At 37.2% G+C, this 24,849-nt stretch overlaps 1 protein-coding gene across 2 annotated transcripts; it reads left to right on the top strand.

Annotated features, from left to right (window-relative positions):
- On the top strand, window positions 2,505-23,358 carry LOC109228591 (KH domain-containing protein HEN4-like). 2 transcript variants are annotated; one of them, XM_019393733.1, is made up of 8 exons: window positions 2,506-2,650; window positions 6,177-6,903; window positions 7,802-8,272; window positions 8,349-8,594; window positions 8,744-8,956; window positions 13,913-13,968; window positions 14,055-14,145; window positions 22,609-23,358. In XM_019393733.1, the coding sequence occupies exons 2-8, from the start codon at window positions 6,271-6,273 to the stop codon at window positions 23,014-23,016; spliced, it is 2,118 nt and encodes a 705-aa protein (XP_019249278.1). In that variant the 5' UTR covers window positions 2,506-2,650; window positions 6,177-6,270; the 3' UTR covers window positions 23,017-23,358. The 2 variants fall into 2 exon arrangements, with proteins under 2 accessions (XP_019249279.1, XP_019249278.1); XM_019393734.1 differs by lacking the exons at window positions 13,913-13,968; window positions 14,055-14,145 and having other exon boundaries at window positions 2,505-2,650.

Below are 24,849 nucleotides of genomic sequence, written 5' to 3'. Positions count from 1 at the left end.
AAAACTCAACTCACTACCCTTGTAAATTATTTTTCCATGTTTCTCTTTCATGTTACTTGATTCAACTCCATATCTTCCATGATTAGCATGATGGTTATCATACTTGTTAGTAACATACTCGTCTGTATCATAACCATATGAATCATGATAAGGAACATACCCTGTTTCGTCATCACTTGAGTCTTCACCTGAATCATGACAAGTAATATGCCCATCGTAGTCCCTACAAGAATTACATGAATTGCTTCCTCCATCATCTTTATCATAGTAATCCCAACATTCGTCATCACTATATTCAACCATTCTTTCACCCCAATCACTTGAATCTGCAGAAGATATGCTTATAGGAAAAAAAATTAATTAGCAATAAGAGGATCGCATAATAGCACACCTCTTGTAGTTTGATTCAAACAATCTCACTCAACTTCTTATGATTTATCTCACAATTTATAAGTTTTCACTTTTCACTCGTGTATAATCTCTGCCTCATCCATTGAAAATTCTCAAAGTTCGAGCTTAACTCACAAATCACTTGTCTAGAATGAGTTTTCTTGAAAGCAATCTAAGAGTGGAGTTTATGTAATCAAGAACGGACTTTTAAAAACTAAGAACGGGAGCCAAGAAATTTCTACGAAAATAAAGAGAAAAGCACGAACGAATTGACACGAAATAAATAGTCAATTTTAAATATTAAGAACGATTAATGCGAACTAGCACTAGTTCGTCCTTAACAAGAATCCCCAATGAATCTTTCTTACCCAAAAGTAATCTTCCCCCAACAATCAACACGAATACTTTAATAATTTCTTTTCTGATTTTTTTTAAAACTCAAGGATAATTTTTTTAAGCAACTCGACTAGAGTTTAGTCGAAAACAAGAACTATACTTTTTTTTGCCTTTTTTTTACTAATTCGGATCTTGATTTCAAGACTGGGGAATGTGGGGTTTTAGAGCAATACATGAGCCTTCGCTCTGATACCAACTGATACGATCCGAGATAAACAAAATAACGAAATATGAAAATAACAATAATTAAATCAAAACTAATAATAAATTTGATTAAGATAATCAAAATAGTCAGAATAATGAAGTATAGAAGAAAATCTAGAACCCTAAGTAAATGTCTCAAGCAACAATCAAAATACTATCTGATCGCCTCCCAAGAACGACAAATTAGAGACCCTAGATATAAAGAAAGGAGAAGAAGATTACCATCAAGAACTCAAGTCTCGAAAACAGGTAATCCAAAGTCGAACTCGAACCAAGAGGTTCCAAATCTCTCTCAAGAATTTTCTTATGTGAAAATATGCTAAGTGGCTAATGAAATAACCCTAGGCTATTATAAATATCCAATAGGTAAAATAGGAAAAGTTTCAAAGTTAATTTTCTAAAAAAAACTTGCTAAGCCAAACCATAACGTCAACCGTAACCCCAACCGTAACAGACAACTAAACTGTGTCGAATTCTGGAAGCTTGTTTTCTTCAGCTCTTCAGCCCCTCTTGAACCGTAGCCAACAATTGATGAAACCGTGTCACACAGTTTGTCTTGGTGTCTTGATTCTTCAATTCTCAAGACTCCAAACATGGTATTCTTTGCATGAATCCTCAAAGTGATTCTCCAAACATCTTCTAGTCACTTGTTGTAGATCATGCAGCTCCTTAGCATGCATCACTTGGACGTTATTGGACTTGGATCGGGTCAACTGTCCACTAGATAATTTGGGGTCATTCTTAATATTCTTCGTTTTGCCCGGACAATCCGGGATCATATTAGCTGCTTTATTCTTTTTTGTATTCATGTCCCATGTATCCAAGAGCTGTTTAATTTTTCTTCTTCTTAGTTGTAAAACACCACTGTGGGTTACACGTAGGATTTTCTCTTCTCCTTAGTTGCAAAATGGTTTCTTAGATTTGTTGTTGTTTTGACAATTTGATGATTGTGGTTTATTCTTTATAATATTTGAAAGTTATATTTCAAATTTGAGCTTATTTCGAGTAGATTGGTGTTGAATTGTTGAAATTCAAATTTATGTTTCAAAACTTAAAATCCGATTTCTGAAGTTGCATTGAAGAGATAGAACTACTTAAGATTAGAATTTTGTAAAGTTGCATCAAAAAGATAAAAGAACTTAAGAACCGATTTCTGAAGTTGCATTGAAGAGATAGAACTACTTAAGATCCGATTTTCTGAAGCTGCATTGGAAAGACAAAACTTCAAATCCAATTCTAAAGTTGCATTGAAGAGATTTAACTACTTAAGATCCGATTTTCTAAAGTTGCATTAGAAAAATAAAAGAAAGTCATATTAGATTCTGAAATTATATAGAAGAAATAGAAGCACTTTAGATCCCAATGAAGAAATTTTTGTAAATTTTTGTGCAATACGGGTATAACTTCAACAGCGGCCCCATAAAGTAGGTTTATGTGAAAAACTCCCTTTATACTCAAAGAAGGCCTTCTTTTTGTAGCCCAACTATTAGAGAAGCCCAGGCCCATAATTGGCTTTCCTTAGGTCCTGCTGAAATCAAAGACGGAACAAATCCAAAATTCGTCCCGCCGGTGAACAAGCCCTATAGTCCCTGCCAATATTTTTAGCTTTACCTCGATCGACTCCGCCGCCTGCTTCTACTTTCCTGGTGTACCGGAAATGGTATAGCATCTGACTTTATGCTCTTTGCTTTCGTTTCGCACTATTGAAAACCTAGTTCGAATCCCCCCCCCCCCCCAATTAGAATAATAAATACTAGTTGTTCTCAGTTATAAATACATAGAATCGGTTATTTTATCGTACAGTATAATAACTCGAACTGTTGAGCATAATGATTGCTCTTTTGTTGAATATAATTTCTCAATGTCGTGAAACTGGTAAAGTAATACATACTACTTGGGGGAGAAGCAGAAACAAAATTGATGAAGCTGTAATTTATACTTTTTAACAACATTAAATATTGTTAAGACATATTGTACTTAAGTAATTAAAAGTGTGTTATCTCTCATTGCTTAAGCTTTTAGACAGAGGTGGATCTAGGATTTTAACTTTATGTGTTTTAGAATCTAGGACAACGACCTCAAGTCCTAGTAACCGGGTTCTAAATTTAATTTGTGTACATATTTAGTGAATCTTTTAATACATATACAAGGTTTGAGCCAAAGCTATTGATTCCGAACCCGTATATTTAAGCCTACATCTCCGCTGCTTGAGATGGTCACACACTTCAATATAGTATCTGAACGGGCAAAGGTCGTTGGTTCAAATCACACCACTACCCAAAAAGCAGAAAAATAAAAAAAGTTGCACGTGTTTGGCCCATAAAAAAGAATTAGGCCCGCATGCAAGGGGGTGCATAGAGACAGTATCTAAATAAGTAATTAAATGTGTGTTCTCTCTAATAGCTTAAGCTTTTAGATGAGATAGTCACACACTTCAATAGTAATGTATAACTTTAGGTTTCATAAGAGCAACTTGGAGAATATGACTTCCATCTTCATTGCGTACAAGAGGATCCAACTTAAGGAGTTTGATGAAGTTTTGCTTAAACGAGAATTTTTTTCTTTGTAATACTAGGAGCTAGAACGAATAACCATCTAGTGCAAATTTTCTTCTAACCCGCTGGATCCACCGTTTTTAAAGGCACAGTTAAGGCTTGATTAGGCCCTAAAATTCTGTGTAGATCTGTTTTAGTGTAGGCATCAAGGCGCTAAGCTATAAGTCTCAGCACTCATGAGCTTTATCTTAAAGTGGCGAACATTACCCAAAAGGTATAACTAGTAAAGTGATATATCAATTATTATGAAAACATTGTGGATGAACATACTAGTGATTAGGAACAGAAATTAGAAATTTGGTGTGACCAAATTAATCATTAAATCTAAGTTACAAACTTCGTCTTGGTAAAATGATTTTGAACTTGATACATAGTTTTATTGAATAAAAGAACCTTGACTGACATAGTTTTGATTTATGCTTAATACACTTTTTTATGACCGAGAGATCCGTCTAAAGCCAATCCTTCGGGACAAACATAGCCTTCAGAGCTCGGGGATGATGGGCCTGCCCCTTTACCCTCCTCCATTCAAATACTAAATTTAGGCCCAATACATAAAATGACAGTCCGACTTGCATGCAGTGTCCTACATAGACTTGTGGCACATCTACTTGTTAAAATCCCATATCATCAACAACTTTGGCACTTGACTATACGTATGTGACATGTAAGCGGCTGAGCTGGTTTAATGGCATGTGAATTAGGCGTTTAGGGAGTGGGGATGTGAACATAGAAGCTCGCTTTATCTTCTTTCTTCCATTGCTCTCACTTTCTACTCTCCCTCCTCTCCTTGTAAACCTCTACCCACCCCCTCTCTCTAAGAAAATCTCTTTACCTTCTCCATTCTCTGTTTCTCTATACAACGCTCACATTCAATCTCTACCCTACCTCCTCTCTCTAATTCATTCTCTTTTTATAGTACCGAATTTGGTCGTCGATGATAAGTTTCTGTCGCTTTGGAGGAAGAAGAAGAAGAGAATGTGGCAAGGCGTACAACACTTGTGAAGTCACTAAGTATGGTGTTGAATACTTTTGGGGAAATAATGTCGATTATCACAGTTTGTGGGCTTTGAGTCATCATCATCGGAGCTGCAGTGGCCTGTGACAGAGACTGCAGCAGTGGGTGGTTTAGAGGGTGTGAAGTAACAGGAGGTTTCTTTATTTTGTAGGAATCTCTATTTACTTTAAGAGGAGTTAGGAGGAGGACCTTGTAGTTCTCTCCTCATTGGAGATAGCATTCCGTCAATTGGGCTCGTGGGAAACCCCGTGGTGGCAAGTCTATTTGGTAGATGATTATTTGTGGATGTGTATGGTATAAGTTGGGGTTTAAACAAGTAAATGCAGCTCCACTTGAAGATGCATGGATTTGAGTTTGAACTTTGAAGTGAAGGTCAATAATAGTTCTATGTGATAAGTTATGTGTTATCTACGTAAACACAATTGAGGAACATGTGCTATTTTAAACCCTTGTCCCTCTTTCAAATGTGTTTATTATGTGGGATTTTAACAAGTCGATGGTCTAATCTGGAACAAGTTTAATTAGGGCAACAGTTTTGCAAATGTGTGCAAGTTGGAGTTTCATTTCATGTATTAGGCCTTTACCTAATATATTTTTACTTAATTGTAGTTTTTTTTTTCCAACTTATCAAAATATTTTCCAAAATGTCCATATAGTTATAGGGGACCAGTTTTGCAAATGTGTGCAAGTTGGAGTTTCAATTCATGTATAGGCCTTTTACTTAATTTATTTTCACTTAATTGTAGTTTTAATTTTTCCAACTTATCAAAATATTTTCCAAAATGTCCATATAGTTATTTTTCTGGTTATAATTACTTGTCATTGCGGTGTGTTTTCGTCATATAGTTATTTTTCTGGTTATAATTACTTGTCATTGCTGTGTGTAAGTTTTCGTGTGTGTTTGCGCGCACACACACACACACACACTCATATATACACACATAGTATATATTCCTTCATTTGCATGTTCTTCATTAAAGTGCACATTTCATATCTTGCCACTTCTCTAGGCTGTTAACCTTTTGACAATTAAGCTGGAAGAAGATTCTCTAGAGGAACTTTTGTTGCTCTAGACATAATCTTACACTATCCACCTCTTATTTGATTCTCTTTCCTCCGGGGATTCCGGTCGTTGAATGTTATTGGATGCTTTTGATACTTGATGGGAACTTTTCTGTCTAATTTGCTTTTGGGAAAGGGGGCAGTATGCTTATTTTACAAGGCATGTTTAATTGTTAATTCATTCCTCTGGTCACGAACCCATACCATTAACTTAACCTGAGGTGCATTGGTCTCTGATTATCAATAAGCCTATTTACACTGCAAAAGAGATGGGGACTGGTAAAGCACCAATTATGAGAACAATCAACTGGCTGGTCTCTAAATAAAACTGAGCTGAAGGCACTCTGCAATGTCTGAGGATTATGTGTTTGTTTCATTTCCACCGGTCCAATTGTTGAAACTTAAGCCCCTTTCATGTTAGCAGAAATTCCTTCCTCCTTTCATACCCTATCAGTAATTTGGATGCAATCATATCTTATAAGTTATTTTACTTGTTTATTTTTGTACTTGGTGCCCTCTCTGTCTCTTGCTAAGCAATTTTCGTTTTTCAGGTGATAACCCTATTGGAGTAACTACTAAAATAGAAAAAAGTTACACGAGAGATAAAAATATTCTTTTGTTGAGAGTTATTTAGTCCATCCAGTCATGGACGAATACAAAAGAAATTTTCTCAGGCAACGCTCTAACCCCCAGTTCAAGAGGAAGGGAGGCTCTAAAAATGCAAAGGGGAATTATCCTGGTCATGAACGGTCATCTGAAAGTTCTCGAAGTTCAGATACTACCTATTGTATACTTTGTCAATCCAAAAAAATTGGTAGTGTAATTGGAAAAGGTGGTAGCATAATCAAAGCCCTGAGAGAGGAAACTCAAGCAAAGATTACGGTTGCTGACAGTGTGCCTGGTTTTGATGATAGACTAATAATTATCTCTAGTCCCTCTACAAAGCTAGCTAGGAGACAAAACACTGACAACAACAATGAAAATCCAGAATTAAAGGAAGAAAATGGTAGCATGGAGCCACATTGTGCAGCGCAAGATGCTCTGTTAAAAGTTCACAATAGGATTGTTGAAGAAGACTTGCATGAAGCACAAGAAGAGGATAAGAATGAAATTGTAATCGTCACACGTCTACTTGTGCCAAACAATTTGGTTGGATGCCTTTTAGGAAGAAAAGGCGATGTTATTCAGAAATTGCGAAGTGAGACTGGGGCAAGCATTCGTGTTCAATCTGCTGAGCATCTTCCAGCTTGTGCTATGACCACTGATGAATTGGTCCAAGTAAGTTTCATGTTCTTTTCTATGGGTGCACAACTTATTTAGTTTCTTTGTTATTTTTAAGGTGAGTAATCTTTGAAATGAGCTTTCGTTACCTGGAGAGTATGATAGTGCAGAGGAGAAAGGGGAAGAGTACCGTTAAACACTTAAACTAATTGTTCATCTGTATTGATCTTAGTTCTATGGGATTAAAACGGATGTTGTTGTTGTTGTTGTTGTTCTACTGATCTTAGTTCTGCATGCAGCAGTTGCATTATGTTCTTGCTCTGTTGTACGTTTTTTTGGGTCCTATGCTTATCTTCAAGCATATATTAGTCCTGATTCCTTAGCCCTAGATTGTCTTCTGCTTATCTTCAAGCATCTACTACTCCTCCTGATTCCTTAGTCCTAGAATGTCTTTTTATAATTCACCAATGTTTAGCTATTCAATGACGTGTAGGCTAGACCAGCTGTCCAGTAGCTAATGTTTATCTGACTGCTAGTTTCCTCATTTATCTTTTATCTTGAAAAACAAGGTGCCCCTTTGACAAGCTGAAAGTTTCTGTGCACTTAGTTAATGTCTGCGCTCTAAATTTTGCAATTGGTAACCGTGCCAAATTTTTGTTTGTTTCTCTGTGTGTGTGTGTGTCTGTATGTCTGTCTTTTTGGGTATCCATGCTATTTCTTCTATGAAACATCAATAGATGATTAGAGGATTTGTGATTTCGATTCTGTTAAGTTTCTTGGTTTTATGGTGGTAATTACATTTTTTAGGATACAATCATGTCCATACTACTTTTTTTAACGAGGAGCATCTTATTTTAGTTATTTTTTTTGCTGATAATTTAGGAGTTACATATTAAGTGTCTCTTTTGGGCCATATCATGTCAAAAGAATTTTCAATATTGGTAGGGTTTTTCAGATATCAGGTAAACCTGCTTTGGTAAGAAAAGCCTTGTATGAAGTATCAACTCTGTTGCATCAGAATCCACGCAAAGACAAACCTACCTCGAGTTTTCCCATGGTACATGGTGCTCAAGGTTTTCACCCCCCTGGTCTTCCCGTGGAAAATATGATTCCTCCAGGAAAATCAATGTGGTCTCGAAGTAGATCTAATTTAAATGGTATGCCGCCTGTGTTAGGGGTGGGAGGGTATAGCAACCAGCCTGGATTTGGTCGTCCAGATTTTGATTATGATCCTCCCCCTTGTGCTGGTGAAGCTCCAAGTGATTTCACCATGAAAATTCTGTGTTCAGCTGCGAAAATTGGTGGCGTTATAGGCAAGGGGGGCTTCAATGTAAAACAACTGCAGCAGGAAACAGGAGCAAGTATACATGTTGAGGATGTCGTACCGGAATCTGATGAAAGAGTTATTCATGTCTCCTCTTTGGAGGTAATGTATCTCATTGAGGAATTCATAATATTAGCATCCTCATGAGCATGTCACCAAGCCATTTTTTTCCTTCCAGTCTCTGTGGGATCCCAGATCACAAACTATTGATGCCATTCTTCAACTTCAAAGTAAAACAAGTGAATTTTCTGACAAAGGAATTATCACTACAAGGCTTCTTGTTCCCTCAAATAAGGTTGGATGCATTCTTGGTCAAGGAGGACAGGTTATCAATGAGATGAGGAGAAGGACACAAGCAGATATTCGTGTTATTTCCAAGGATGATAAACCCAGATGCGCATCTGCAGATGAAGAGCTTGTGCAGGTGATTTATCTGTAGTCTGCAAGTTTAGACTAGTCACTTCCGGTTCACATATGTCCTAGTTTCAGTTTTCTTGTGCATGTTGGTACTGTTGTTTCCACTATCTTGTGAGAAATTTCAATCTCAAAATAATTGAAGTTCTATTTATTCAGATATCTGGAAGCTTTGGTGTGGCAAAAGATGCCTTGGTTGAGATTGCTTCTAGGCTTAGAACAAGATCCCTTAGGGATGTAAATAGCAAGGCGGAATCTGGTCCTGTTAGGCGACTTTCTGGATTTGGTCCTTCAGAGGATTTCCGAAGTGGAGATCCACAACGTTCAGGTGTGATGGAAGCGGGCAGCTCTAGAAGATATGATCATTTGAAGGTATGGAAGATCATCTTGCTAATGTTGCTTCTACTGGAGTTTATACCTTTATTTTTTTTAAAGTAACTGTGGCGCTTGGACCAATTCATACCTTCATTTTGGATTGTTTATATTTGGTGTTAGGAGTAGTGCGATATGTTTGTTGTAACCTCTTTACTAGGATCATTTACAATAGGAGAACACAAAGTCGTAGCAACATTGCACTACCACATGACCTGCAGAATGCATCATCTAATTCATTTAAAGGGTGGAGATGTTGTGGTGGTATGAGGCACCAGTCCCGTACTCAAAATGAATTTACTGGAATTGTACATTAGACATGCCTATGTGGGGAAGCTTCTTAAATATTCTTATGCCTCATTTCTGTCCCTTATAAAGGAATAGATTACAACTATTGGTGTGTATTAGGGACATCATTGATGGTAAAGTTGAATATCCTCTGTACACTAGTTGTGCTTTGGGTGGAAGAATTGGTATTTGGTTCACTCTCTACTCACAAGTTCCTCAAGATGACAGGCTCTTGATACCAATATGTTGGAATTTAAAGCAAGATATAAGCAAAGGAATAAAGGATATATGAATATACTGCTGATAATATTTTATTCAATAATCAAAGCCATATTTATACAAGAACTTATAACTGAAAAGCTCTAAAGAGAAGCGGAAAAATCAGCTGCAGATTATCACTAAACAGCTATATCCTAACAAATAGCAACAGAAAGATAAGATTCTACTAACAGTTACAGGCTTATTTATCTCAAAAACTTCCTTGCTTTGAGCAGATTGTGAATTTCAGCAGTTATGCAAAATTTCCAGCTGTTGAGGCAGTAATTTCAACACTATTCCCAACTAGTAGATATCACGCATATGAATTTTTTTCTTCTATTGTGTCTTATCTTTAGCTAAGTTTTGCATTGATTCCAAGAATTTGTAGGTCTTTCGAAGACAACTTACTTCTATGTAATTTTAGGCCTACTAGAGCTTTAAGTACAAAAACAACAACTAAGCCGCAATACCAAATAAGTTGGGGTTGGCTATGTGAATCCTCACTTCTTCATTTAAGCTCAATTAATGTCATCATATCATATCAAATAAAATAGAAGTGGAAAATAAGTTTTACCTATTTCCAACTAGTAGATATCACACATATGAATCTTTTTTCTTCTATTGTGTCTTACCTTTAGCTAAGTTTGCATTGATTCTAAGAATTTGTAGACCTTTCTAAGACAACTTCCTACTATGTGATTTTAGTTCTATCCCATTCCCTTTATAACACCTTCACTCACCATAGTTTCACACATACGGACTGTGCATATGCAGGTTGACACAGAACATGACCAAACCATCTCAGGTGACCTTCTGCCACTTTATCCTCAATGCGTGTAGTCATTTCTAAACTTGTCTAATCTTGTATGACCGCACTTCCATCTTTGCATCCGCATCACTACAACACTCATCTTGTAGATATGTTGGACTTTGGCGGCCGGGTATTCATTACCATATAGCATTGCGGGTCTTGTAGCTCTTCGGTAGAGTTTATCTTTCACTTTGGTAGGCATCCTTCTATCACATAACACCCCAGTGATACTTATTCATTGCAACCATCCGGTTTTAATTCTATGAGTAACATCTTCATCTATCATTCCATTCTCCGGAAACAACGAGCCTAGATGTTTAAATTGTTTCCATTTTTTCACCACAATCTCTAGTCTTACCTCAGCTGCTCTCTTCTCATGCTTACTGAACTTGTAGTGCATGTATTTAGTTGTACTTCTACTTATCCTGAAACCCTTATTCTCGAGGTTTCTTTTGCATAGTTCAAGTTTTTGGTTGACATATCATCAACAAATAACATACACCATGAAATTTATCTTGTATTATGTTGGTTAGCGCATCCATAACTAGGGTAAACTAGTAGGAGCTGAATGCCGATCCCTGGTGTAGACCCACTATTATGAAGAACTCCTCTGTATCTCCTACTAATGTTTTCAGGCTAGTGGCGGCTCCGTCCGTTATGACATTTATATATTTAATATGAATTCCATCACTCACCAAAGGGCCTTTTGTGATACTCTATCATATGCTTTCTCTAGGTCAATGAACAAATGTGTAGATCTTTCTTCCGTTCGCGAGAAATTTCCATCAATCTTTTTACCAAGAATATAGCCTTCGTTTAGATCTGAAGGACAATTGGTTCTCTCACTCTCGTCGTGTTCCTAAGTCTATGTTCTATCACTTTTTTCCCAGATTTTCATCGTATGATTGGGTATCTCCTTTGTTCTTATAAATTGGAATCAGGATACTCTTCTTCCACTCATCAGGCATCCTGCCATTTTTTAGTATAGCATTGGATAGCTTGGTGAACCATTCTAATCCAAAGTCCAAGCTCTCCAAGACACTTTGCAACTCTATAGGGATAGTATCTGGACCACAAGCTTTTCTAATCTTCATATTTTTCATGGCACCATTTACCTCTGTCGGCCTAATTCTACTAGTGTAGCTAAAGTTTTTATCGTGCACAGACGTGTGGAGCTTTAAGTACAAACCGCAACTGAAACACGAGCTTCAGTGGAGGAAGGAGCTGACGAAGGAAAACAAGAAAAAATACATGTAATGCAAGAAAAGAAGGACAAATTACGAACAACAATTTTATGGACCAAAGAATTTAAAACGACGACCATCACAAGATTCACAACTACTATGTCTCAATGTTAGACTAGTTGGGTTGACTATATGAATCCTCTATATTTATTTTGCTGTATTTGAGTCCCTTTCATTTAAATGCTTAATATTTTGTCTTTTAGGACAAAATTATTGTAACTAGGAGCGAACCAGATAATTGAAAAACTGCACTTTGATTAGAATATTTGGCGTGAAAATCATGCTAATCAAATTCAAAAATTGTTTTAAATTTCTGATTCATATGCAAGTTTCTTGTTCAGAATAATGGCTAGTTTTTTTCTTACTATAATTCTATTTTCTTATTCTTCACTACTAACATATTCATCCATGAAAAATTCCATTAATAATCAGTATATCGCGTTGTCATCTATGTCAAATGTAGTGTTAGACAAAGCCTATAGTAGTTGTGTTCCACACGCTGGCGAGTGAGGCCCCTGGCCTGCACTGAGCTGAACTCTAGGAGTTTAAGCATGCCTAAACAAGCCTTTAGCAACATTGTTCTTCTCTAGCTTGTAGTTGGATGAGGCATAAAACATTAGTGAAGATTCCTTTCGCTAGTTTATAAGGCTATATAGGTGGTTTTCAAGATGGGTGTGTTGTTCCGTCAATTCTTACCATTTCAGTATTATGGATGAAAGGTTGTACTCTCTCTGGCTCCAAGATTTCAAGTTAAATGTCATGTTTGACCTTTTCAAAGTTTCTAAAGATAAGAATTGTGATTATCTATTGAGTTTGGAGACTAAAATTGGGCAATGTCTTATGTAAAAAGGGAAGAGAATACGAAGAAAGAATATTTTTATGGAATCATTTCTTGTCACTACAAGAGGAGCTGCTTAAATTAGGAGCAATAATCTATAAAACAAGTAATCATTTTCTAATAATGAAGAATATATATTTGACTTGCTTATTTTGGAAACAAAATGCGGGAAGCGAGGCTCAGATGGTTCGGGCATGTTCAGAGGAGAAGCCCATATGCTCCGGTAAGGAGGTGTGAGCGGCTGGTTGTGGAGGGCACGAAAAGAGGTAGAGGGCGGCCTAAGAAGTATTGGGGAGAAGTGATCAGGCAGGATATGACGAGGCTTCAGGTTTCCGAGGACATGACACATGATAGGAAGAGGTGGAGGTCGAGTATTAAGGTTGTAGGTTAGGAGGTAGTTGAGAATTGCCTTACCTTGTACCTTTGTGAGCCTAGTCTGGTAGGGTTTTTGTCTAAGATAGCTAGTGGCAATGTTGTGTCTTACTATTTCGCTTTTCAGTGCAGGACTTATTTACTAGCCATCGCTTTTGCTTTGCATCTTTCTTCTGAATTTCATGTTGTTTCTATTTTTCCTATGATTCTGTGGTGAAACTAATATTGTCTCCTTTGTCTTTTTATTTTCTGGAGCCGAGGGTCTTCCGGAAACAGCCTCTCTACTCCTTCGGGGTTGGGGTAAGGTCTGCGTACACACTACCCTTCCCATACCCCACTAATGGGATTCTACTGGGTTGTTGTTGATGTTGTTGTTGTTATTTTGGAAACAAAGAAGTAGCCTGCAAAATCATGCTAAAAAGCTATTTCCAAGACAATTGCTGGAAAGATGCACATCGCCACTAGAATTGATTTCGGAAAGAGAGTGGCACCGCACTCAAAGAAGAGAGGAAAGGTGCTAGTTGCTAAAGAGGAGGTGTTGGACGCTTGAGAAAGGAGGTGATTGTTGCTGTAAAGAGGACGCACCAGTCACTAGAAAGAAAGAAATAACGAAAAGAAAACACCGACCAGGTCACCGGGCAGGCGGAAGGCCTTCCACCTGTCGGCAAAGCTATTTGAGTTTCTAGAAAAATCGTAGAGGCTCTGATACCATGTAAAAGACGGAGAGTAACTGAAAAGAGAGTACTTCTTATTGAAGTGGTTCTGGGTACTACAAGTGGAGCTCCTTAAGTAAAATAAGATCAGTGATTATTCTCTGCAAACTATAAAAATAGTAATTAATTTAAATATTCATAGTTTTGCTCTTTGCGGTTTTGTTTGATGTGAAGCATACTGTCACACTATTGAAACAGATCTAACTATTCAGAAAACATCTGTTGCTTTTGCTTTTAGGGTCTTGAAAACATTTTTGTATTTTGACCAAAACTAATAGCAAGGTGGTGAATTGATTGTAATTTCCCCTTGAACATATATTTGGATGTTGAATGAGTGACTTGTCACACTATTCTGGGTTATGGAAACCATTTGCTGCCATGGTCTTTTCAGTTGGACCAGTTGACTAAAGAAGTGTCACATTCTTTCTGTAGGGTGCTGTTCGTGAATATGACCATCCGAGTTATCAAGATCTTCCCATTGCCACTAGGTACTACCAGTACCCGTTGCTGAATAAGTTCTTTTTTCCTTTGCTTTTTCTGTTGTAGTTCATCTGATCACCATTGTGAACTCTAGATACTCAAGTATCAGTAGTCCCCTGGAGGTGAAGTTTCCGGACCATTCATTTGGCTCTGCAAAAAGAACAGGAGGGTACAACATTAATGAGGTAAATTGCTCTGCCTAGAGCTCAAAGAGGTGGTTTTGTGAGTTATTCTTTTTCTCTCCTTCTATCCATTTTATTTCCAACTAGATAGAAGACTCTTACCTTGTGTTATTCCCTCCATTGGAGTTATAATAGACCTATTGAGTGAATTGCTGGACATTTTTGTTCTGATTCCACCTTTTCCTTTTTACGATACAGAATTATATCTCTCATGTTCTCCATTTTTACGGGATAATATATTTTGGACGTGCTAGAGATAAATAGAAAAATATCACATGTCTTTTACATACAACAACAACATACCCAGTATTATCCCACACCGTGGGGTCTGGGGAGGGTAGTGTGTACGCAGACCTTACCCCTACCTTGTGAGGATAGAGAGACTGTTTCCAATAGACCCTCGACTCATGAAAGTATAAGCATCACAGAAGGGACAGTACCAAAAAGCCATATAAAAGTAGAATAAAAGTAACAAGATATTAAGGTGATCAACAATGAAAGGAAACAACGGCTAGAAAAACCTACTACCAACAGAAAGCGAGACTGCGTGCCAATACGACTGTTATAAACACTCTAGACTACCTACTCTACTACTCTAATCCTCGACCTCCATACCTTCCTATCAAGGGTCATGTTCTCGGTCAGTTGAAGCTGCGCCATGTCTTGCCTAATCAAGTCACCGTACCTCTTCTTTGGCCTACCTCTACCTCTGCGTAGGCCCTCCAATGTCAACCTCTCACACCTCCTCACCGGGGCGTCTCTGCTCCTCCTCACATGACCAAACCACCTAAGCCGCGCTTCCTGCATCTTATCCTCGATAGAGGCCACACCCACCTTGTCGCGAATAACCTCATTTCTGATCCTATCTAACTTGGTGTGCCCGCACATCCATATCAACATCCTCATCTCTGCTGCCTCCATCTTCTGGACATGAGCGATCTTGACTGGCCAACAGTCAGCCCCATACAACATTGTTGGCCTGACCACCTTATGTAGAACTTACCTTTTAAGTTTCGGCGGCACCTTCTTGTCACACAAAACACCGGAAGCGAGTCTCCGTTTCATCCATCCCGCCTTAATACGATGTGTGGCATTTTCATCAATCTCCCCATCCCCTTGAATAATAGACCCAAGGTACTTAAAACTTCCTCTCCTAGGGATGACCTGCGAGTCGAGTCTCACCTCCCATTCCCTCCTTGTGTCTCGCCACTGAACTTACACTCCAAGTATTCTGTCTTGGTCCTGCTCAACTTGAAACCTTTAGACTCCAGGGTTTGCCTCCATACCTCTAATTGCGCATTCACACCGTCTCGCGTCTCATCAATCAATATAATATCATCTGCAAATAGCATGCACCACGGCACCTCCTCTTGGATGTGGCGTGTCAGTACGTCCATCGCCAGAGCAAACAAAAAAGGGCTGAGTGCCGACCCCACAAAATGGAAAGTTAACTTTATACTTTCCATTTTACCCTTAATTAGAAGTTTTTTTTATAGTCACACAAACTGAAAGCCCCACAAAAGCTTTTATCCTTAAGCTTTTAAGACCACAAGTTTCAAAAGTTTTCCTTCTTTTCTTGAACTTCGTGCTGAGTCAAACTGCATTACACAAATTGAAATGGAGGGAGTAACTATTACTCATAAGAGATAATCTCTCCGTCCCAATTTATCTGGCACTCTTTCTTGTTTAGTCAATCCCAAAAGGAATGCCATACATCTTTAGAAACAATTTAATTTTATTTCATTTTACCCTTAATGAGATGATTTACAGCCATACAAATTTCTATTGCTTGTTTAAGCCACAAGCTTAAAAAGTTATCTTTTTCTTTCTTACTTCGTGCCTAGTCAAATACCGCCACATAAATTGGGACAGATGGAGTAACGTATTTGTTGTCTTTAAATTTTTTTTGTTATGATAGAGCTTTATTCCATTGTATTCAGCTCTACTACAATACATTGCACAAACCAGACCAAGCTTATCTTAACCCTTCTTGCATGCCTTAATGAGTTGGATGTATGAGAAGACAATTTTAATGATTAGTTTGAACTTTGAACAACATTACAACATTGATGCAACCCTTCGTGTTTTTGGCTAGTGAAGGGGGCAAGCGAGCTACTACTAATATTGTCACGATTTTCCTAGAACATTTTCACTAGTGTTTGTAGTTGTTTGCTAGACTTGGTATTTTGAGCATTCTAAGTGATGCTCCTATAGTTGTATAATGACTTTAGTCTTTTGTTTTAATATATTATACTGTAATCATTAATTACCAAAAGTAAAACCTCTTTCTGGTTTAGCTATCCATTATGTAATCAACTGTATTACTAAATTTTACATAATCAATTGTAATATTCTCTTCCCTATGCAAATATTGTTTGGTATAGACTATAATTTTGTAGAAGCAGATGTTTGCGACTATTACGTACCTGATATAGTCATTACACATTACACAATCATAGGAGCATCTCTTAGGATGCTCAAATTACCAAGTCTTAGCCAAAATATTGCAAAACTAGGCGAAACACTTCTAGGAATACTTGTTCCTGCTTTATTTGCCACTAATGAAGCAATAACAAAATAAAGTGGAACTGAGTTCATGACAATGTTAATATTAGCTAGCTTGGCCTCTTCACTAGCCAAAAACACGAAGGATTGCATCAATATTTTTCAAACTAATCATCTTAATTGTCTTCTCATGCATCTAGAGATGATATAATTATCGTTGTTTCAACATATGCTATACATTGAGCACAACTTACGTTCACGTCTCTAATGCCATGAACAAGAACTTTGGGAATTAAAAGATTTCGACCTCTAGAATTGCGAAGCCTAGTTTGAGGTACTTTGTGTACATCGCCTGGACCAAGCATCCTGCTAAGATCTTCTGGACATATCATCCATATGGCTAATACCATATGGTCGGTTCAATAATCTCTGCAACACCTTTGCTCCTTGTATGTAGTTACCCAACTTTAGTAATAATATTTCATAGTTATAGTTAGCCTGGTCAAGACCGGAAGCATGAGTAACTTCTTTCAAGGTGCTTATCTCATTGTTATCCCGGTAAAAAGGCTATGTATACTAATCAATACCATACTTAAATTCTACTCTCTACTCAACTTTTCAAGAAAGCAAATTCAACAGTATCATTATGTGGTAATTTGGCTAGGTTTCTTTCTAAATTAAGCAAGTGCTAAAAAGATTTAGAAAATACAATGCCTCAAAATTCCTTACCGCTGCATTTATACGACACAGAATCCGGTCATAAGTAATTCACATATATGGTAGGCCAATAAATAAAATGAAAAAGCACGTCTACAGAATTTACTTTAAAAATAATTTACTAAGAGAACATTACACTGTAGGAATATTTGACAGATCCATGTCCATACTCATGTTTTTATCCATTTCAGTATCATAAACTAGATGATGAATAGTTCAGTCTATTGCTTCTTTAACTCTAGAACTTGTAAAGTGCAATAAGGCGTAAACTAGAAAATGAGTAGTTTAAATTGATGTATTTATGAAAGGTAAGACCTATTGCTTCTTTAGGCCTATTTCTTTATGCCATTCCTTACACTATAACCCATAAGCTCATTGTTCATCTTGATTTTCTTATGTATTGTGTTTACGTAATTGATTAATAGCATTTCTTTATATTTAATGTTGTTAGTGTGCCCTCTTATAATGGCCTTGGTTGATGCATCCACCTTCAGGAGTCGATGGATCAACGAAGGAAAATCACGTGAATTAGCCTTAGAGTGTCTTTAGTTGACGCCCTAGGATGTCGCTAATAGTAGTAATGCTGAAAATCTGGTTGAGTAAGTATGTGTAACTTAACCGGAGCTGGGTTTCTAGCCATAATTAATTCACTTAATAACGCATGCAAGATGGTTAAGATGAGCTTGGCTTGATTTGTGCATTGTTTATTATGATTGAGCTGAATGTATATGAGTCATAGTATGCGTAATTACCCAAATAACAAAATACTTAAAATGTATAGTTAATATAGTAAGTCTTTTATAGAGCATAGAATAAATTTCTACCAATCTTCAACATTTACATAAACTGAAAATCTTGGCATATGCATTTACCAAGGAGATGTAAACATGAGGTTTCAGGATATAAGAGACTAAAAAAGCATTGTTGGAAGGAAAAGAGATAGGAGGCTTTTGGGGAGAAAGCACATAAGGGATAATTGGAAGGACAAAAATTAACTGAGTGAAAATAAGAAAATACTTAAAATGTATAGTTAATATAGTAAGTCTTTTATAGAGCATAGAATAAATTTCTACCAATCTTCATCTCAAAAAAATAAATTTCTACCAATCTTTAACATTTACACAAAATGAAAATCTTGGCATATGCATTTCCGAAGGAGATGTAAACATGAGGTTTCAGGATATTAGAGACTAACAAAGCATTGTTGGAAGGAAAAGAGATAGGAGGGCACTTTTGGGGAGAAAGCTCATAAGGGAGTAATTGGAAGGACAAAAATTAACTGAGTGATATTCTTCCTGATGCACCTTGAAGATACAAATTGACGAACAAAAAATTCGTACTCCGTTTCAATTTATATGAGGTAGTTTGATTTTGCATGGAGTTTAAGGAAAAAAAGACTTTTGAATCTTGTGGTCCTAAAAGCTTTGTGGGACCATGATATTTGTGTGGCTATAAAAGCTTCTCATTAATGGAAAAATAGGTAAAAATAAAAAGTTTAAAGTTAAATTGTTTCCAAATATAAAAATGTATCATTCTTTTTGAAATGGACTAGTAAGTAAAGTGTATCATATAAATTGAAACGGAGGGAGTAATATGTAACATCAGGGAATGGGAACTCAACGATTGAGTAGTCAGTCATTACCAAGCAATTTAGTGAGGAGGAGAATTAGAGGCCAACTCTGGATAAAGTAACATCTCAGAGGATTAGAAGGGATGAAAGCGTAGCATTTGATAGACCTTTGATAAAGAAGAGAGTTGATGGAGGGACTAGCGAGGGAAGTAAGGTTCTGGGTTGTTATGGGTTTATGATGGTCTTCTTCCTTCGTTTCTGGGAATTAATGGAGAATGATGTGATAGGACGCATTCATTATTTTTATGTATGGTACTTTTGAGAAAGGTTATACTCATTTCATTTTGCTCATTTGGAAGATTGGGGCCAAGGACATATAAAGAGTCTTTGTATCCATTGTTTTCATGAATGGTACTTTTTAGAAGAGTTTTAGCTCATTTTCATTTTGCTCTATTGGAAGAATGGGGCCACGGTGATATCAAGAGTCTTGCTCTGTTAGTTTGGTGGAGAATGTCTATAAAATATTGTTCTTTTAAGAAGAGGAGTCTATTAAGTAATTGCTTGTGTTCCTATCGAGGTGGTTAAAAGCAATTGGGACTTTGTGTAAGTTGGACTCATGCTTACTGCAATTGTGAATTTTTTTGATACATTTGCTTGAGAGGTTGGATTTTGAACATACCCAGAAACATGGATGCACATTTCATATCTAATCATTAGAAAAGACGATACTTATCGAAAAGGTTTATTTTGTGCCTCACACAACTGAAACTAGTTGTGTGAGTCTTTTTTTTCTCTCATAAGTTGGTGGGCCTAAACCTTACACTTTTCGGTTCACAAACTTTGGGTCCACTAACTTGTGAGACAAAAAGAAGCCTCACACAATTAATGTCAGTTGTGTGAGGCAGAAAGTAAATTTTTTCATACTTATCACCATCGCGCCCTAGGATGTGACCTAGTGGTCAATGAAGCTGGAATGAACCATGGGAGACCAGAGTTCAAATCCTAGCCGCGCGAAGAAGAAATCTTTAAGTGATTTCTTCCCATATGTCTGAGTCTTAGTAGATAGAAATAGAATTATCCGATACTTGTGTTTCTAAGAGGTAGCAGATACAGTGTGATTTAATGAAGGTGCACGCAGGTGCCTAGATATCACCATTACTAAAATAAAAAGTAAAAAATGACATTGTTGAAATGAATCCTCTTAAAACATGCCCTGGAGGATGATGAAAGAATTTTTGTGGAGTGGGAAGAAAGGAAGAAAAAGTACCACTTGGTAGATTGGAAAAAAAAATTAACATTCGTAGCAATGGGTGGGGGCAAGAGATACAAACATTGTCCATATTTCAATAGGACATCTTTAGAGGAATAGTTGGGGAAATTTGAACATAAGAGAACATATTATGGCGGATAGTGAAGACGACTAAATGTGGGAGGTCGAATGAAGGTTGGTTTTTGGGAAGGTAAGAACTACATATGGATTGAACTTGAGGAAATGGATCATGACGGAAAAGGAAAATTTCACAAGATGTGTTGCTTAAAACATCAATAACGGCACCAAGATATATTTTTTGGCGGGAGTAACGTTGTGGGGGACAATTTTATTGGAGGCCTTTCCACGGGGTGTGCTATGGTGTATGGAAAGAGGCGACAGTGGCATGATTATTCATATCTCTGTATATTTCAATTTCCCAACTGCTCTTAAAGGATTTAAAATAACAAAAGTATGTGCTTTAGAAAAATATATAACCTATGCCTAGGACACCATTTATCGAACCATGAATGAAGTAAAGCAGGAGAGAAAGCATATTGGCTAGTGATGTGAGGTCCCAATTCTTGACTGGTGGGGATACCAAAGGCGTCTGCGCTTCCATCCCTGCCATCCTTTTTTGAATAAGGAAAGCCTTGGTCATAGCTTGAAAAGATATACTTTCTTCTCTTTCTAAGCAATTTGGATAAATAGTTTGACCTTCACAATATTTTTAGGTAACTAAGTTTAGGATTTTGCATGCAAGTTTACTTTGTTTGGTGCATTATCTTTTTCCTCTTGAAGATAAATATTTTTAAAAATTTATTACTTCAGTAAATACTTTATTACATCACAACCAATTTCTCTATTGCCAGTCAATCTTTTAAACTATTTGGTTATCCTTTTTTTGACAGGAGGGTTTTTTTGGGGGTGTTTGGGGGGGGGGGGGTATATAAAGTTCTTCTGTTGTACCTGCATCAATTTTGATATGGTATGCCCAATCACTAGGGGAGGGCATAGTTTAGGCAAAACCCTAATTCTATAAATTCAGATTTTTGGTTTGGTGTTTTGGAATTCCGGTTTGGATTTTCAAATATCTGACTTCATACTTTATGTTTGGCCCTACCAATTCGACCTTTGTCCAGTCCTAAGCCCAATAGTAAATTTAATCAGACAACAACAGAAAAGGAGAATAGGGTTTCGAAGTATAACCAAGTATATTGGTCTTTTCTAGTTTCTACACGGTACTCGCCACACTCGCTGCTTTCTGAAGTTGAGTAGCTTAAGTGCAGCACTTTTGTTGGTCTCACATACTTTTTGGTGTCACTCCAAAAAGTGGAGCACTCCTTATCTATTAGTGACTCATCTGCTGCTATTGTAAACAAATTCAAGCTGACCAGTGGCATATTTCAAAGGTTTCATGGTTGAACGGGCATTTAATGGCTAAAAATCCTAACGATATATTACTTTGTTTTTCTTTTTATTGTAATACTTTTTCTTATATGAAGGGTTTGCATTTGTACAATTTTTTTAAGAACCGTGGTATCCGGGTCAACTTGCGCTCACCTCGACTAATTCCATGGGATACCTGCTACCTCCCACCAGCAACAGGTACCAGGTAACTCTATCCACCAAGGCTTGGATAGATGGAAAGAAATCACCTAGTGTTTTTCGTCCGCGGGGATTTGAATATGAGATCTCACCCACTTCATTGACCACTAGGCCATACCTTTGGGTGGTTTGCATTTGTACTTACAATTATCAAATTTTCAAATGATTGTGGTGGGAGTGAGGAATTATTAAGGCACTTGGCAAGGATACTTTATTTGGACATTCACTTTTGTAGGAAGAAATCCAACTTATAGGCTCAAATCTGAAAATCCGAAACAACCAATCCGAATAATTTGAAACCAAACTTTAAAGCACCAAATGAATCCGAGCTTATGTGGTTTGGAAATGGATTTTAATTTCTAAAATCCGAAAATTGAAAATCCAAACTGAAGTTTTCATAATCCAATCCGACCCCACCCTACCCATCACTCCTCCTAAAACGCTTGCCAAGGAGTCAACTGACCTTTTCCCACTTTGCTACCTTAGCAACTCTAACAGCCAACATCAAGGTTAGAGGTAGAGGATCCTTTCACTTGGTTATTTCCTACTTGTCAAAAAATATCTTGCATTCTACTATGCATTTCCTTTAAAGTTTTCAGTAGAAGGCTATAAAGTGGATTACGTGTCAAATTATTGAAAGAGAATTATCTGCGGTATAAAGACATAAGAACTTAAAGCCACAAGTTATTATTCATACCGATTTATCCACATAAAAGGAAGTGGATTGTTTATTGAGGAGATGTTGCTTTCGCGACTTGACTGTTTATTTCTACTTCATATGGTTCTTACTGCTAATTATCCTTGGTATAAATCACAGGTTGCTGGAAGTAGGGCAAGATTTCAGGATCCTCGTTCTATCAATCCTGGATTTATTGATGATATTCGGGGGACTTCGGATTATACGAATGCTGGGCACAATGTTTTTCCTGGGTCTTCAGGGAATTTGAATGCGGGCCGCCCTACTTTTCAAGGATACGAGTCTCCTGCTGGACAGAGCAGCAATATTCAGCAAGGCGCTTACCACCAGAGTTATCCTGCTCAACAAAGTGCCTATCAAAGTTCTACAGCTAAAAGTGGCTACCCTAGTGGTAGTCCTTCCCAATTGCCTTACCAAAACTATAATCCTCATCAAGCTCCATATCAGAGCATGAACTCACAGCAGCCGCAGTATCAGCAGCCGCCGTCATACCAGAACATGACTGCACAAGGTTCCTACCATTATTGATGCTAGATACTAAAGTTCCTCAAAATACTTATGGCAGGTTTTAGTCACTCTTGTACCCTAATTTAATCTCATGTTGTGCTATACTTGTTTCTGAAAGTGTTACTAAAAGTAATTTAACAGCTTACATTCCATGGAACTTCCCCCACCTCCCTTCTGCGTTGGTTAAGAGTAGTGCATTATGGTTGAAGAGAGGTTACGTAGTTAAACGTTTTGCAAAATTTCAAAGTTCAGTTTTCCTCTGTAACATTTAACTTCCTTTTGTCTTAAGGTGATACACTCAACTCCCTTATTTTGATTTCTTTGTAATGAGATTGTTACTCTCTAGAATTTGCTTATTCTACGTATATAAATTGATCGACTTACCTTGCTCTTTAAAATATATTTATTCTACATAGATTAATTTAAGTGGAACAATAAACATACTAGACATTCAAGTTGTTCTCCTTTGAGTGGGAGTACTAGTTAATTTTAACATTTCTATCTTACCTCATTACCGGGCCTGGTTGAACTATGACAGTTTTTTTATTAGTTAATATCTGGTATTTTTTTTTGATAAGGTAATAGTCAATATCTGGTAGGGTGGCAAATGGGCGGGTTGGGTTGAATTTGGGGGGGTTATAATGGGTTATTGCCCAACCCAGTCCAAAGTTTACTTGAGCTAAGATGAGTTGTGTTAAGATGGGTTAAATAATAGGTCATAACCTAACCCGCCTACTCAACCCAATAGTAAATATTCATGCTAATCCTATAGAATGCCATAAGCCAAATCGAACACGATCTTGGTGTAAAACTGTTTGTCTAGTATTGTTCCCATTTTGTAGTTTAAAGAAAAATAATCATATTTTTTGTTGTAAATTAAGACTCAACGTGCCCTATAGATTAATTAAGTTTTAGTTCCATGTATCTAAATGTAACACCCCGTAAATTTGACTTAGGTATGAATGAGTTAAAGGAATAGTAAGGATATATTTTGAACATGTGAAGTCCCATCGGGATGATTATGGGTGGAAATAGTTGTTTCAAAATCAAGATGGAAAGTGAGGTGCATAAGATTTGGCAAAATCGACTAACTTTGCAGAAGGTCTGTCTTCCAGAAGGTTTTAGTGAAAATGTGTAAGGAATATGGGAAAACTCAAAGCATGAAAGTTGTAGGCCTTTGAAATAGCTTTCCAACGATATATTGTGGAACCCAAACGGAGCTCTGTGCAAAAAGTTATGTTCGTTTTACAGAATGGTATGCAACCACCGCGGTCCGCCGCGTTTTACCGTGACCGCGGTGGCAAGGCAGTGTTCCAGCGATTTACCTCGGTCGGGACCGCGGCCGCGCCAACCGGGACGCGGTGGACGACTTGGGAAGTCATTTTTTTAGCCCTATTTCGTCCCCCACAGCCCCAAAACATGAAATCTTGCTCTAGGAAGTAAAGCTCTCAAAAACCTAACTCCTTAAGGGTCCCTCCACCACCCAAGGTAAGTTCTAATGGTGATTCTAACTAAATTTCAATTTCCCAACATCTTATTAACATGGGTAAACCCTCCATATCATTAGATATTCGATTGGAACATCATTGTTGAGAGACGGAAGCCTAGAACGCGAATTCAAAGGGTTGAACTTCAAAAAGGTAATGTCTTCACCCTCTAATTGATTCTAGCATTGGTTTAATGATTATAAATCCTAGTTCATGAGATATGAGTGGTTGGGTTTGATAGAAAAGCATGAACGATTATAGGGTTGGGGTGTTGAGTGTTGATTATTGGTTAAGGGTGTTGTTTGCCTTATGGGTGATGAAGAGTAATGTTGGTGTAATCATTTGAGACCTTAGAATTTATCTAGGA

Source organism: Nicotiana attenuata, chromosome 7 (assembly GCF_001879085.1).
Source record: "Nicotiana attenuata strain UT chromosome 7, NIATTr2, whole genome shotgun sequence".
NCBI lineage: Eukaryota > Viridiplantae > Streptophyta > Magnoliopsida > Solanales > Solanaceae > Nicotiana > Nicotiana attenuata.
This window is presented reverse-complemented; position numbering and strand designations above follow the sequence as displayed.

Excerpts from the sequence above, each read along its gene's own strand:
- LOC109228591 (XM_019393733.1), top strand. The coding sequence starts at position 6,271 with ATGGACGAATACAAAAGAAATTTTCTCAGGCAACGCTCTAACCCCCAG. Across the intron at positions 8,273-8,348 it reads TTCATGTCTCCTCTTTGGAG|TCTCTGTGGGATCCCAGATC; the intron begins GTAATGTATCTC and ends TTTTCCTTCCAG. Across the intron at positions 8,957-13,912 it reads GAAGATATGATCATTTGAAG|GGTGCTGTTCGTGAATATGA; the intron begins GTATGGAAGATC and ends TTCTTTCTGTAG.